At 36.4% G+C, this 15,578-nt stretch overlaps 2 protein-coding genes across 6 annotated transcripts; one reads left to right on the forward strand and one right to left on the reverse strand.

Moving 5' to 3' along the window:
* Window positions 1–9,236: 9,236 nt before the first annotated feature.
* On the reverse strand, window positions 9,237–11,392 carry LOC129239196 (pre-mRNA-splicing factor 38B). 4 transcript variants are annotated; one of them, XM_054874534.1, is made up of 6 exons: window positions 11,236–11,388; window positions 10,978–11,112; window positions 10,765–10,889; window positions 10,510–10,645; window positions 10,241–10,347; window positions 9,237–10,146 (listed from the first exon to the last, which is right to left on the reverse strand). In XM_054874534.1, the coding sequence occupies exons 1-6, from the start codon at window positions 11,243–11,245 to the stop codon at window positions 9,562–9,564; spliced, it is 1,098 nt and encodes a 365-aa protein (XP_054730509.1). In that variant the 5' UTR covers window positions 11,246–11,388; the 3' UTR covers window positions 9,237–9,561. The 4 variants fall into 4 exon arrangements, 2 of the variants coding, with proteins under 2 accessions (XP_054730509.1, XP_054730510.1); XR_008581826.1 differs by having other exon boundaries at window positions 10,032–10,146; window positions 10,503–10,645; window positions 11,236–11,391; XM_054874535.1 differs by lacking the exon at window positions 11,236–11,388 and having other exon boundaries at window positions 10,964–11,054.
* Window positions 11,393–12,157: 765 nt separating this feature from the next.
* Window positions 12,158–15,244, forward strand: LOC129236885 (raf homolog serine/threonine-protein kinase Raf). 2 transcript variants are annotated; one of them, XM_054871163.1, is made up of 6 exons: window positions 12,158–12,423; window positions 12,478–13,027; window positions 13,097–13,774; window positions 13,836–13,982; window positions 14,040–14,413; window positions 14,467–15,244. In XM_054871163.1, exons 2-6 carry the CDS (start codon window positions 12,665–12,667, stop codon window positions 15,044–15,046), a joined length of 2,142 nt encoding a protein of 713 aa, XP_054727138.1. In that variant the 5' UTR covers window positions 12,158–12,423; window positions 12,478–12,664; the 3' UTR covers window positions 15,047–15,244. The 2 variants fall into 2 exon arrangements, with proteins under 2 accessions (XP_054727138.1, XP_054727137.1); XM_054871162.1 differs by having other exon boundaries at window positions 12,158–13,027.
* The last annotated feature ends 334 nt before the right edge of the window (window positions 15,245–15,578 follow it).

A 15,578-nucleotide genomic window follows, 5' to 3' on the forward strand; every position in this document is an offset into this window, starting at 1 on the left:
GCAGACGGCAAAACAAAAAGTAATGATCATAGATTCTAAAACTGAGAGACAGCCTCGTACATTGTATTTGTTGTAAATCATCCGATCATCATATGCACCATTCAGAAATGTATATCTGTACATATTTGTATTTAAAAATTAATATATTAGCTCAATGCGCTATCAAAAATAAATCCGTAGAAATTTCGAAAAGAAAATATTTAGTACTTTTGATTCCATACGAGAATAAGTGTAACTCGTATACTCAGATACCTAAGCTCTTTAGATTCTTAGGCCAGTAATGTTTAAAACGAAAGAGCAATTCTTACGGAACCCAATCAATCCCAGGAAAGATTTAAAATTGATAAAAATAATTTAAGTATTTAAGAAAACCCACCAAAATTTTAACTAACCTCTATATTCTCGGTTTTTGAAAGCTAAAGTTCAAATAAGCGAATGCCGAAATTTTTGAAACTTAAGAAAACAGTTATTTTGTTGAATTGTCGTATGGCTGCAGCAGGTAATAACGTTCTGTCTACCGCTTCACGCCACCCAACCGAGGAGTTGAAAGTCCATACATACTCATCCGTACAAATAAATGTAATGAGAATCGCCAGAGTTTGTGCTAAAGTGGTTAATCCGCCATAAATAATAATGATGTAACAGTTATTCTAAAAAAATGAATTCATAGGAGGCAGCTTAACCACATTAACGCAGCTTAACTTTATAAATTAAAAGTGAAACAAGCTACTACTTACAAATTCATGCATACATACATATGCAATGCATATGCATATTATGCATGTATGTGCATAAACCGCTAACCAAACTAAATGCACGGTGCGCTGGCTGGCAACTGCCGGCATCTTCCAACTTCTAAAGTGACCGCACTTTAATAATACCTCGCGCATGTGCAACGGCCGTCATGAAATGGGCTGAAATTGCTATTGATGGTTAATGTCCACTCAGGACGTTGAGGACAACTCAGACGGGTGTTTTATTTATTTAGGACGATGTGGTGACCTCTAATTGCATGCTGTTGTTGTTTACTTAAGTCCTGAATGAGGAGGATGATGCTGATGTTGATGGCGCTGCCAAGGCTGAATGATAATAAAGCGGATAATCACCGATGCTTTGCGAATGTTTAGTTTACGAGTGCTAGGCTTTGACAAAACAATTAAAAGCCCCGCTAGCGAGAAGCGTTGAAAATTCAAATGTCACACGAATATTAAAAAATTAATCGAATGCATCAATGGCAAGCCTTGAAGCCGAATATCTTTATACACTCACTCATCCATACTCATGCGGAGTATGTATACTCGTACATATTGATATGTGGGCATACAATTGAGCCACTTGAGTTGATGCCACAAAATATGATGTTGGAATTTTTATTGTTGTAATTTATGTTTATTTGAAAAATTCCAGCATCATGTAAATGTCCGGGCTGGGGTTGAATATCGCTAAATTATTTCACAAATGATCAGATACACTTCATATTTGTATATGCTAATGTAAATATGTACAGAAAAAGGTTGAGAGTAATAGTGAGAAAAGAAATTTAAGTATGCTAGAATAAATTCATTCAAATTTTGATCTTTGCAATTTTAATAATTTCAGTCTTTTAGGCGTCTTACATACAGATGCGCGATTTTTTTCGTATTCGCTTGATGGCAAAAAGGGCTCAGTATTCGTCAAAATAAAAAATAAGAACCTTGTTACAAAATACAAAGCAGAGGAGTGCCCGGGACACTCACTATTGCTCACTCACATTGAAAAGTGTCATGGACCGACACTTTCCAAACGCTTACGCGCATAGAAGAGGTTACAAGGGAGTCACAATTTCGTATGCAACAAGGGGCGTATCAAGGTATTGGAAATGTTGCATGTTGCAGTCTGATACTTGAGCGATAGTAATAAGCAAAACGATGTCAAGTGTGTATGTATGTACTTGTTTCGTAAGTGAGCATTGATATTTGCGCTGAATATAATTAAGAGTTTTCGCTGAGAAGGAAAATTTAAAATTGAAATGTTAACAAGGGGAAAAGCTTTTTGCGGTATTGAAAAACAGGGGTAACGGCATTGATTCAGTGATGCATTGATCTTTAACTGCTGTTTTTGGCCCACAAGCAAATCTAGTCTAACCAACAGGATTAAATTTACGCTAAAGCAACTTGTTTCTTTAGCAAGTTATTAAATTAATGGCCAAAAATATACTGGAAATAATGCTATCTAGGCGTTTTGGCCTCATCAAATGCCTCATACTGGCAATTCTACTACATAGCAAAAACGCTTGTTTGTTGTGAATGTCGGATGAGCGATCTTCGGAACGCTCGAGAAAAATTTCCTTTAAGGGGTAACACCACTGTAGAAATTTCAAAAAATTGATTTTTTTTTTATAAGCTTAAAAAATTCTTTGAACCTTTTAAAATACAGAACAAAAAGTTTTATACGTTACCGAAGTTTATTTCATAAATATTTTAAGCTTTTAACCAAGCGTTAGTGACTGCTACCTAACGATTTCTCCAAATTTCCAAACTTTAAACGCGTTTTTCTCAAAACACGTTTTCTGAAATTGGCACGCAGCATAACTCAAACAATTTTAAATATTTTTAATCAGGTTTTTCACTACGTCTGTATAATAACCCTCTTAAGAGAAGAGCGTAGGGGATTTTCGATAGATTAATTTAAACGATTGTTATAATTATTTAAGTGCCGTTTTTTTAGTCCAAAATAGAGTTTTTTTCTTCAAATGCTTGCTAATTCCACAAAAATAAATATTTTTTAAATCCCCTACGTGTTTCTCTAGCTATTCTTATCTAGATTAAGAAAAAACAAATTTCCTTGTTCCAGATTAAAATTTGCACCCTCTGTGCTGCGTGCCGCGGAGCTCCTTCAAGAGAAACCACATTACAAAAATGTCTCCAATACCGCCATTTTATAAAAATTTTCGATCAAACTTTGTAGTTTTGTATTTTAGTATATAAGTAATAACTTCCCAAATCAGAGTGATTGTTTTCCCTTTCTTTCTATACAAAAAAATTCTTTAAAAATCGTGTTTATTTTACGCGTGTAGAGTGGTGTTACCCCTTAAGAGGATTTGATCATTTGCGCATTAACGCTACCGAATGGGGCAGTTGGTGGAATGATAAGCTTGGAGAGCAAGCAGATTCGCAAGTTAGTCCAAACCCAAGAATGATTGAATACAATATTGTAAATGAGAGCGGAATAGCGGAAAGAGGTGGGCGCCACCTTTATATTCTGTACAACTTAAGGGGACAGATACCTGTAAACGGCCATATTTTCCCTGATTTTCATTAAAATTATTTAAAATGAAGAAGTCAATATATTTTTTCAAAATTAGCTTACCGTTTTTTTACATTAAAATAACTTCTATATACTTTTAGCAATTTAATTGTTTCTTAGGTATGTTGTTAATCTAAGTTTTCTACACTGTTCAATATTAAATATTGTAAATTTGTATTTTAGTTCTGAAATTTATATCTAAAATGTCTGTTCTGAATTTTGTTAGACATTAAATAAATAAAGAAATAAATAAATATATATATTTTTTTTTTATTTTAAGCATTTAAAATGGCGGATGTACACTCAATTCTTCCAGGAAGGTCGCATCGGGGTTTCTCAATCGGCGGGCATTGTAGCATCGGCGTCAGTGACCTGAATAGAAAAAACCAAAAATTTTTTTTTTTGCTAATGTCATAATTTCCATATGAATTTAAAAAAAAATGAGAAAAAAAATTCGCGGAATAAAATACTTGAAAAAAAATGAATTTTGGGGCGAATTTTCCTACTATTTTTAGCTTCGAAAAAATTTTTTTTCGAAAACTTGTAAATTCACATAGAAAGCAATATCATAAAAAAGATGTATGCAAAATTTCAGGGAGATCGGTCAATAACTTTTCGAGTTATCGTGTACGCTAATTCGAAAAATATAGTTTTGAATTTGAATTTGAATACATAAAAATTCGTCTCCCAGCGCTCGAACGCAAAGAATGGAGTCGTCACGGTTGACGATCTATAATATCATATAAGAAATACTATAAAGGTGAATGCCTGTACGTTGTCCGCGCATCACTACGAAACGACAACACCAAATGACGTAAAAATTTGTATACATTCATATTTTCACCCGATGAAGGTTATAGGCATGTTTTTATGATGGAACTCCCTTCCCACAGCCCACAGGCCGCGCCACCACTCTTATTCGTCACTAATAATCGTATATTTGCTTAAATTTAATCTAAAAAATCTTAGTTTTTCCTATTTCCCATTATTTATAGCACACTCTAGACTTCATAATCCGCATAAGCTGTTCAACTATGACCCAAATGCAAAGTTCAAAAACGGTTTGAGATAGAAAATTAATAAAAATAATTTTGCTTGATATTTTTCTGATTGGTTGTTTTGATTTTATTCAACGAGGCATAGCAACTGATGCCGGGTATTGCAATATTATGGTTATTAATAAAAAATTATTTTCTATGAAATTATTGTTTGCAATTCTTTTATATACATATCCTAAATCTCTCAAAACTACTACTACGCGAGCGGGGCCGCGGGTTAAAGCTAGTATCATATAAGAAACACTTAAACTTACGTTCTAAAATTTTTTTGACACATTCTTAAAGGATTATATTAACATTTTATGAAAAAACAAATTTGTTTTTTCGAAATTTTACAGGTATCTGTCCCCTTAACTCAAATCATTTGAATGTATGCAAAGTCTCCAGCTGCGAAGGCGTTTGAAGGATACCCGTTGGAGAAAGCCTTATGTCTCTAATGGAGTTCAGTTCGTCCCGAAAAATCAACCGGTGCGCTTTTTTGAAGTCAGTACCACCTTGATTTAAACCTCGCTGATTTAAAACCCAATTAAGGACATCGCGTAGTATCTGCCCTACCTAGGAAGTGGTTTCCGGTCATGTACAGCATTCCAGTGTTAGGTTCTCAGTCTGATTTTACAAATTTGCTGACGCACGGTTTTAAATCAACATTTAAAGATTTGTGCATATTTCTAAACTGTTCAATTTCTGTTTAAAGTTTACTTAACTTACACATACATGCAAGTATATGCCCACATACTCTCAACTCACAATCAAAGAGCACACACATCCACGAACGAATGGCTCCTCAAATTTCAAGGAAATGTACTCCTATATTCACATTGCACGGAATCACACCTTTGATGGCAGCTGACTTGATCGCGCGCGAAGAATGGATAAAACAATGCACACAAACATATTCGATACATGTATAAATGTATATGTATATGTGTTCTAGGCGCATGCACACTAAAAAATATTTATGTAAATCTCGAATAGTAACGATGAATTGGCGGATACTCAAAAGGATATCAAAGGATAGGCGAAGTGTTCGTATGCTAATTTTTGCTTCTTGTCGGCCAGATGACTTGATTTGGAAGGGATTGATTTTATCGACTTTATGGATAAGTCAAAGAAGAGTGGATAGCAAATATATTTGTTACGAGTATATATATTTTTGTATGTACGAACGAATGCAAAGGGGGTGATGTATGTATGTATATGATGAAGCAGTTACTCCCTTTTCACACACACTTATGTAAATACATACATACATATAAATACCATGTGGACTAGGGACGAAATCCTCAACAGATCAAAAGTAGCCAAATAGCGCAGGACGCTTCATTGTAAAGTATGTACATACAGATGTAAATAAGTGCGTAAGTACAGCATATTCTGACGGGTGTATAGAAATTTAAAAAATATCCATCATTGATAACGATTATATCCATGGACTTTTTTTACTCCATTTACATACTTCCTATATATGTATACATACATTCATATTCTATAAGTGAAGGTACATATGTATATGAATACTTGGTAGGAAAACAATTAAAGCCACAATATCAACATTCGCATTGGCGATGAAGAAAACTGCAGGTACCGTTCACATTTTTGAATGCCTCAATTAGCTGTGCCAGTGAAGTATGTCAATGTGTTTACCTGTATACATATCATTTGTGTATATACATATATAAATATATTCCAACATGCTATATATGCACATAATGTAGCGGTGTTTCAGCGGCGAGGCACATCAAGCCATAATAAGACATTGACCTTTAAAAAGCGGCGGGCAAGCGGTGCACGTGCACACTGGCTACAGGTAATTAAGGTTGCTGCGCTTTGAAACCATCTCATATGCCGATAGCATCTAGCTTTTCTTCCAATAATTTTCATTGTATCAGTAAAAGTATTTATGTATACCCGTATTTTTACAGCAGCCTTATACTACTATAAAACCTCCATTTTTAAAATGGAATTATTGCACTTTGCGAATTAAAATGTATTTTCTGACAGAATTTGGCCAGGTTCCGTGAAAACATTGTTAAGATGTGTGGAGTCATATGTGCTAAGTACCGCATAGCCAACCTCAGTATGAACTGATGCAACTGAGTTGTATGCGCTGAGAAGGAGAGCAAACTATCGAAGGCGGAGGGTCGCCGAGAATTTAGTGGCGAAAAGTTGGAGCTTCCTCGCAGTGAAAAAGCGAGAAAGGCTGCAAGATAAACATTCACTTTGGAGCACACGTTATCGATGTCATTGCCTTACACCATTATCAAACAATCGCCAGCATAGGAGACCAGTGAGACTCATTCTTATAGTTGGTTGAGCTTCGAGATGTACAAGTTGAAAAGCAACGGTGAAAAAACACCACCCTGTAGTACAACTTGCTTTATTCTCCTCTGTTTTGAACTTTGATCTCGAAAGATTACTGACGAATGGCGACCACTCAGATAGTTCGCGGACTACCTCTTCAGTCCAGGTGGGAATGCCAACTGTTGAGTATCATCTAGTAGTGTGGAATGGCTGCGGTTGATCTGCTTGCTAATGGTTGTGAGCGATGTGGTAGTGCTGTTCACTCTGTGGAAACCATACTGATATGGACCTGGGGTCAGATGTTTCATGTAGAGTGAGAATAGGAGGACCTCAAGAGTCTTCACTACTGGGGAAAGGAGAGTTATCTGACGCCAGAATTAGATTTTGTTTGGCGGGTTTTCCACGTTTCTGTAGTGGGACCACTCTCCCTGCTTTCCACTTGTGAAGAATTATGAGAGTAGCCACGGACAATGAATCCAGGTTTTTCAGCATCAGCATATTCAGTTCATCAGGTCGAATGGCATTTGTAGCTTTTGATTTTTTGATGACTACCTGAACCCCATCGCTATAGAAAGTGTCGCAATGTTCTGGTGGCACATACTTGGTCCCATCGACCAGAGGATGCAAAAACAGTTTTCCAGAAGTCTTTGCAACACATATTTAAGATAATCGGATTTTTTCAGATAAACCGCGATCAAGACTCTGACAGCGCCATAGTGCAGATCCAAACTAGGAGATCATAGAGAGAAATGAAATTGCTGATGAGCTTACCAGGAAGGGGACTAAATTGTTCTAAGAGACCTCCTACCTGGTCATCGGTATTCTCCTGACTGTTATTAAAGTGGAATTGCACAACTTATTTCTCAAGAAAGCGCAGGACAGATGGAGCTCAATTTCTTCGTGAGCTATTTCGAAAACCCTTTGGCACCAGTGTAATAGACACAGGACCTACGCACTCATACGAATAGCTTGCCAAAGAAATATAAGAAAGTTTCACAAATTCTTTTGGAAATACCTTAATTCATTCAATATTTTAGTAATTCATTGTTCCATAATGAGCAGACCATGAAAATTATGGCATGGCACACCGATAAGAGGATTGCACACTAGAATACTAGCGGCAAATAACCTTATCAGGAAATCAGTTTAAAAAAACCACCTCCTACCACGCCTTCATTTCGCACCGGCTTTGTTTGAACGTTACAAATAAATATGAGTATTTAAGGATTTTGTCCGTGTGGAATTTCTAATTTTATAATAAACTAGCAAACCCGGCCCGCTTCGCTGGGCACACTAAATTAGAATAGATATGGTTTAGAACAGAAAAGATATGGTTTTCATATTATTTATTTCTTTATTCAATACCACGTTTTGGTCTCTATCTCGAGACCCTAGTCACGGAGCGGCATGAAAAATACTCTGAACTAAAGCATTCACCAACAGCTTCCATTTGATACCCATATTGTGCATACACATCCGAAGGTTACCCGGGTCCACGTTTTGACCTATATCTCGAGACCCTAGTCACGGAGCGGCATGAAAAATACTCTGAACTAAAGCATTCACCAACAGTTTCCATTTGATACCCATATTGTACATACACATCCGAAGGTTACCCGGGTCCACGTTTTGACCTATATCTCGAGACCCTAGTCACGGAGCGGCATGAAAAATACTCTGTACTAAAGCATTCACCAACAGCTTCCAATTGATATCCATATTGTACATTCTAGGGTCCACGTGTTGGTCTCTAGCTCGAGGCCATAGTCACGGAGCGGCATGAAAAATACTCTGAACTAAAGCATTCACCAACAGCTTCCTGTAAAGAAATATATTGATTGAAAGAATGTATTGTTTTTATTTTTAAATATATTCATTTTATTTTATCATTTCAAGCTAGGCATCCAGCTTGTGAAACGATTGTTTTCTTTCTTGTGTCTTACATACTACGTACAAGCGTTTTTATAGTAATTTTTGTCAATGCAAGCCAATAACAATTTTTCGGTGTTTACTTGTGTAATATGATTCTAGCATTCACGCGCCGCACATAAAATAATTACGTTAGCTATGTTTGCGTTTAGTTTCAAGTGTAATGAACCTTTTAAGAAATATGATACTCTATTTAAACGGCACAGCAAAGTGAATGCATAAGTGGACAATAAAATAAAAACCAAAACAAAATGTTTATGAATATTAATGTTAAGGCATATCCGACTTATAATCATACTACATTCCATTTGATACCCATATTGTACATACACATCCGAAGGTTACCTGGGTCCACGTTTTGACCTATATCTCGAGATCTCAGTCACGGAGCGGTATGAAAAATACTCTGAACTAAAGCATTCACCAACAGTTTCCATTTGATACCCATATTGTACATACACATCCGAAGGTTACCCGGGTCCACGTTTTGACCTATATCTCGAGCCCTATCCACCAATAGGCATCCAAACTATACGTAAACCATCTTCAATACCTACTTAACAATGTGTGTAAGTTTGGTTTAATTCGGTGCAAAGACATGGCCGGTTAGCGAACACACACAAAAAGTTGACTTTATTTTATATATAAGATAAAAGGCATCCATCCATATGTATATGTATATTTGCAAAATGCATTTATTATACCATCTTTAGTATTAAGCAAAAACAATGTCAGTAACTATTGTAACGTTTAAACCAGTGTTTGTATATTTGTTTTCAGTATTTAATAAAAAGAAAGTATAAACAACAGAGCTCCTGAGTTTAACAATGGCTTATAAAATGGAAATGTTATATGCAATGATGTTTTATTTGCTTTAGAGTGCGCTTGTATGTGAAAGTGGAAAATATTGAATATTTTTTTCCTTACATAAAAGAAATCTTTTGTGCCTCCATATACATTTATTGCTACATATTGGGTTCATTAGATTTTATCGGTAACGTCGATCATCATAGTCACGGCCCCGACGTTCATAATCTCTGTCTCTATTTCTGTCTCGATCACGTTCACGTTCCCAACCACGATCATACTCCAAATCTCTTTTCCGTTCACTACGACTTGGACTACGGCTTCTACTTCGAGAATGATGCTTATGCTTATGCTTTTTCTTATGTTTCTCGCGATGATGATCTCGATCTCTACTGCTATGATATTCGTTCGATGGGGAATCATCGCGCCTTCTAGGTTGAACACTATTAGCGAAGTGGTCGCGGTCATCATGTTCGTCACGATAATTTCCACTGCTAGCTGGTGGTAGTCTACTTCGACTGCTACTAGCGCCACCGCTACGCCGATCATAGCCTGTATCCTCATAATCGAAAGTCGCAGCTCCGCTATTGGACGCAGAGTTTCTTGCTGAACTCAACTGTTGTGGACTTGTATTGTTGTTTCGACAATATTCCTCTAATTTCTTCTCTATTTGCTTTTGTATTGGCACCGGAATACGTGGAAATAAAGTAGAGAACCAATCTAACTTGGTAAGATACTGATATACCATTTGTCCAATTGTAATAGTCTGAAATTAAGAAAAACAAAATTTATTAAATTAAAAAACTACAACTATTTTTCTATACTAATAATACATCATTTGACTCATACACTCGACTCACCTGTCCCCCGCCAGCCTTTACATCTATCTCTTCCTCATCCTGCAGGTAATCTTCATACCAGTCATACAAATCTGCGGGCGGTTGAGTATATCTAAGGTACATAAATCCTGAAAGAGATATGAGTTGTTTTAGTATTTTTAACTTATCTAAATACTCCACAGCAAATAATTTTACATTTGCAAAACACCTCCGATTGCAGAACTGGATTGATCTGTTAAACTGGATATTGTGATGATGGTGTTTTTAACACCTATTGACTTACCACCTACCTAGTGCCCTTATATAGGGTGAATCTGTGTGATTTAGGAGTCCGTTAACCTGCTTTCTGGTCAGCCTAAGTGTGTATAACTTATATAACAGGCAGTATGCTGTTGATACTATACCGCCAGCGCCGACTCCTCGCACCTACAGAAGAAACACAAATTTAATTAGACATAAACAACCCAACTTGGCTGTAGTTGTCAGCTTAAGCAATGAAAACAGTCTTATTCTTTAAAACGAAATTCTACATTTCATAAACTCACTCCGCCACACATGCCGGTTTGACCAGACGTTTTGCGTGATCCCCGCTCCCAAGGCTCCATGTGTTTCACTTGGTAATAAATCTCGTCCACAACTTCATGGTAAGTCTTAAGTTTGAACAAGTGCACTGAAATTATTACAAAAACGTTAATTATGACGCAAGCACTTTCAAAATAAACAAAATATGTGTCGCTACTGTACCTTTCGGGACGTACCTTTGAAATAGCTTGAGCCCTGTATATTCGCAAGAATAAGCGGGTTTAAGTTCATGGTGGCCTCATTTCCCCACAGCGGCAAAGTGTTATGTTGCTTGCCGATTTTCTTCGCCGCCGAAGGTTGTTGATGATATTCTGAAAAAGAAATTTAAAAACTCACATGTTCATGTCCTCACATTACAACATTACTTCCCCAAAATAGAAGTCACTGAGTCCATAGACAGACCTGTCGCGACCAATTATCGCATTTCTACTTACCTTCATCCATCTCAATTTGCGCTTTTTCTCATAAGCTATGCAAAGCTTAATTAATAATTATATATATTTAATAAAATGTGTACATATCTGGAATTCGCAATAAAGCACCAAAAACACCAGAAACGTTTCACTAACGAAAAAATATGTGCAAAACGCGTCAGACACCAATTCAGCAAAACATGTAATTATTCAGCGAGACTCGAAATCTTATAGTGCTACCAACTCCCGATTTTATTTTGCTGAATAATTAAAGCAAGTGACTTATGAATTCAAAATATAATTAAAAACTATATGTATGTAAATATTATATAATTAGTATTTAAATCATTCCATTTGCAATGCTTAAAATTAAGAGAAATCATGATTTCTATAAGCCACATGAAGGAACCAAGAAATTTATATTATTTTTACAAGGATGGCAGCTGCGCATTTAATATCCTTGCAGGCTGTATATATTGAAAAAGTCAATCAACAATAAATTGGAAGAACTCATTTTTGTGAAATTCAATGCCATTTAGGCAATTGGCTCAAGGATAAAAAACTTTGTGAAGGATTAAATTTATTCAAAGACTGAGCAGGATTGTTTTAATTAAAGAATTTTAAGCACCTGTCACTATGTTAAAGCTCATTCTTCTGTGTTCCAAAATATAACATCCAATTGTCCGGTACAGTGCAAGTGGTCTAAACATGTAAAAAATGAACATATCCAAAACAAACTTTAAACGAATATTTGCTAATACATAATTAATATACAATAAAAGGAGTTGGGGAATACTAAAAACTCTTGAAGGTGTCAAAAATATCCGAGTATATGTAAATGTGTTGGTATACGGCGAAAAGCAAACAGCTGACTTATCATTGATAAAAATATTACGAGAAAACAAATTATTTTATTTAATTATCCAAAACTGACAAAAAAAAATTCAAAGACTATGTATATACCATAAACATTAGAAAAAAGATGTTCTCTTTATTAAAACCGTTTCTCTCCTAAAATTCTAACCGAACAAAAATAATGGTTGAAGCAACCCTGTTGGTCTTTCATAAAATCCAGTCCAGTTTTATTTGTGGGATTTTCTGTGCTACCAAACAGTTAAGATAAAGTCAAAGTACTCTGTTTTACTTCCATATAAAATGAGTTAAACAGTTAAAAATCCAAGTTTGCGAGAGTGTTATGAAGAAATAAAAGTATTTGCTATGCTATAATCGCTCTTAAATTGTTAATTTGACTATATTTCTCAGGCTACAAGTGTATGATTAATTTTCACAAAGCCGGGGAACTAATGTATATTTATATGAGACAACAATAAGTGTGTAAAATTTGCAAACGCCATATAATTTATATACAATCACCTTGTCGGGGAGTCCTACATTTAAAAGTTCCTTTTCACCAATATCAAATAATTTTTGCTAAGAAGAGAGGGCCAATATGTCTAGTACCTCCTCAACAGACGACAGTGGTGAATTATTTGATCCACTTGCTGAAGAACTGCAGAATGTTCAATCTGTCATACATGTTACTCGGGAAAATATTGATGCACTGAACGCAAAGTTTGCCAATCTGCAAGAACCACCACCAATGTACATCACAGAGTACCAAGAGCTCACTTCGAAGCTACATGACCTTTTCGTAAAAGAACACGAGCTTATGGAGCAATTAAGCTGCCAACAAGAAGAAGCTAGTCAAGTTGATCAGAAAAAAAATCAGCCCGAATATAATAATCAGACATACCATTACCAGAACCAACAGCAAGCCTCTCATCAGCATGGGCAGGTAGCATCGGTTGATATGGTAGGTATAGTGTTTGAAAATATATGTATATTCAATTGGTTTACAAGTTATTTCATTTTTAATACTTAGACAGATAGTTATGCTGTCAGCAGCAATAATGGCAGCCAATGTAGTACATTGACACGCCCACCGAAAGTATTGTTACGTGCACATTTACCTAATCAACAGCGAACATCAGTAGAAGTGGTACCCGGTGTTCGATTACGTGATGCGCTTATGAAGGCACTTAAATTACGTCAGCTGACTCCAGATATGTGTGAAGTTACGGCAACGGATTGTGGGCGTATTATCATTCCATGGGACACTGACATAGGCTCGTTGATGGTGGAAGAGATATATGTGCGCTTGTTGGATAAATTTCCAATAATGACACATATTTCACATCAGTTCATACGGAAGACTTTCTTTTCCTTAGCTTTTTGCGAGGGTTGTCGCCGACTGCTTTTCACTGGTTTCTACTGCAATCAATGTAATTTCCGGTTTCATCAAAGATGTGCTGATAAAGTACCTACACTCTGCCAGCAATTTCCTATGGATAACTACTATCAACGCCTGTTGGCACAGAACCCAGAAAACTCCGTTGGTATATTGCATCCGGGAAGGAATGCAATATTGGGTCAAGTAAGGCACCCGCGTACTATAAGTCAGCAAGATCGGTCGAACTCTGCACCCAATGTATGTATAAACAACATAAGACCATTAACGGAGGCACAACGGAGTTTAGTGCAAAATCACGGTCCTCTACAGGTTGGACTTTAAACGCATATGCATATGTAAACCAAAATATTAAAATTTATGTCCCATACAGCATCCAGGTAGCGATCATTCCAATTCGACACAGGCTTCACCCACTGGTACGTTAAAAACCATGAAGCGACAAAGGGCGCGTTCTGCAGATGAGAGCAATAAAAATCTGTTGTCGCCCCGCGACGGAAAGGGTTCTGAAGAAAATTGGGTATATAGTGGAAAAAACATATTAAATTATATATGTATTTAAATACTTAAATTTCAGAATATTCAAGCTGAGGAGATTTTGATTGGTCCAAGAATCGGTTCAGGATCCTTTGGAACAGTGTACAAAGCCCATTGGCATGGCCCAGTCGCTGTGAAAACGTTGAATGTAAAAACGCCGAGTCCTGTGCAGTTGCAGGCGTTCAAAAATGAAGTGGCCATGCTAAAAAAGACTCGACATTGTAACATTCTTTTATTTATGGGCTGTGTCTCGAAACCCTCGCTAGCAATTGTAACACAATGGTGTGAAGGTTCCAGTCTTTATAAGCATATACATGTTAATGAAACCAAATTTAAACTTAACACATTAATTGACATCGGTCGGCAGGTGGCACAGGGTATGGACTACCTTCATGCAAAAAATATCATCCACAGGTAAATATTACGATTGCGTATTCGCACAAATATTTCACAATAAATATTTTTAGAGATCTCAAGTCCAACAACATATTTTTACATGAAGACCTGTCAGTAAAAATAGGGGATTTCGGCTTGGCTACTGCAAAGACACGATGGTCTGGCGAAAAGCAGGCCAATCAACCAACAGGCAGTATTTTATGGATGGCACCTGAAGTGATACGTATGCAAGAACAGAACCCGTACTCTTTCCAATCAGATGTGTATGCTTTTGGCATAGTTATATATGAACTATTAGCTGAATGTTTGCCATATAGCCACATTAATAATAAGGATCAGATATTATTTATGGTTGGGCGAGGACTGCTTCGACCAGATATGACTAAAGTACGTTCAGACGCCCCACAGGCTTTGAAACGTCTGGCTGAAGATTGCATTAAATTCGATCGAAACGATCGTCCGCTATTTCGCCCGCTATTAAATATGCTGGAAAATATGTTACGAGCAATGCCGAAAATTCATCGCAGTGCCAGTGAGCCAAATATGACTCAAACGCAGTTGCATAGCGAAGACTTCTATCAATGTCCTAGTCCCAAAACTCCGGTTAACTTCAGTAATTTCCAGTTCTACAACAGTGCTGGCAATATCTAGCGTTGCTGATCCGACGCTACAATTGTGATAACTCTGATGCGGGTTCGACGACGTCGTCTATGAATGTGAACAAAAAAACTCGTCTGGACGTGTGGCTGCGTAATGAGGTCTCATTCCAGATTTGTAACAAATAATGAATGAAAAGGGTTAATTAAGATGAATAATGATTGATGTCGCCTTGACTCATTCAGACAAATATTTCAAGTAATTCTCACCTTTATGAAATCCTAATAACATACAAGTGTGCATCCATCTGTCTGTGGACTGATAAGGGGTTAGCTAAAATTTAGATAAAAAAGCTGGCACCGGTAAAATGAAACCCAAAACATGTAATTTGCAGAATTTTCGACTTAGCCTGATAAAGATTTTAAGAAAAATTATGTATGGAATGGGTTCAGTTTTCGTGGCTCTATATATAATATAAAGTTTTAAGTAGAATAATTATGTGAACTTTGAGATTGTAACTATAATAATTTAAATATTAAAAATGCAGTTTATGTATAAATTAAATAATGCGAAAGTTATGGGCAAC

This window comes from Anastrepha obliqua, chromosome 2 (assembly GCF_027943255.1).
Source record: "Anastrepha obliqua isolate idAnaObli1 chromosome 2, idAnaObli1_1.0, whole genome shotgun sequence".
Taxonomy (NCBI): domain Eukaryota; kingdom Metazoa; phylum Arthropoda; class Insecta; order Diptera; family Tephritidae; genus Anastrepha; species Anastrepha obliqua.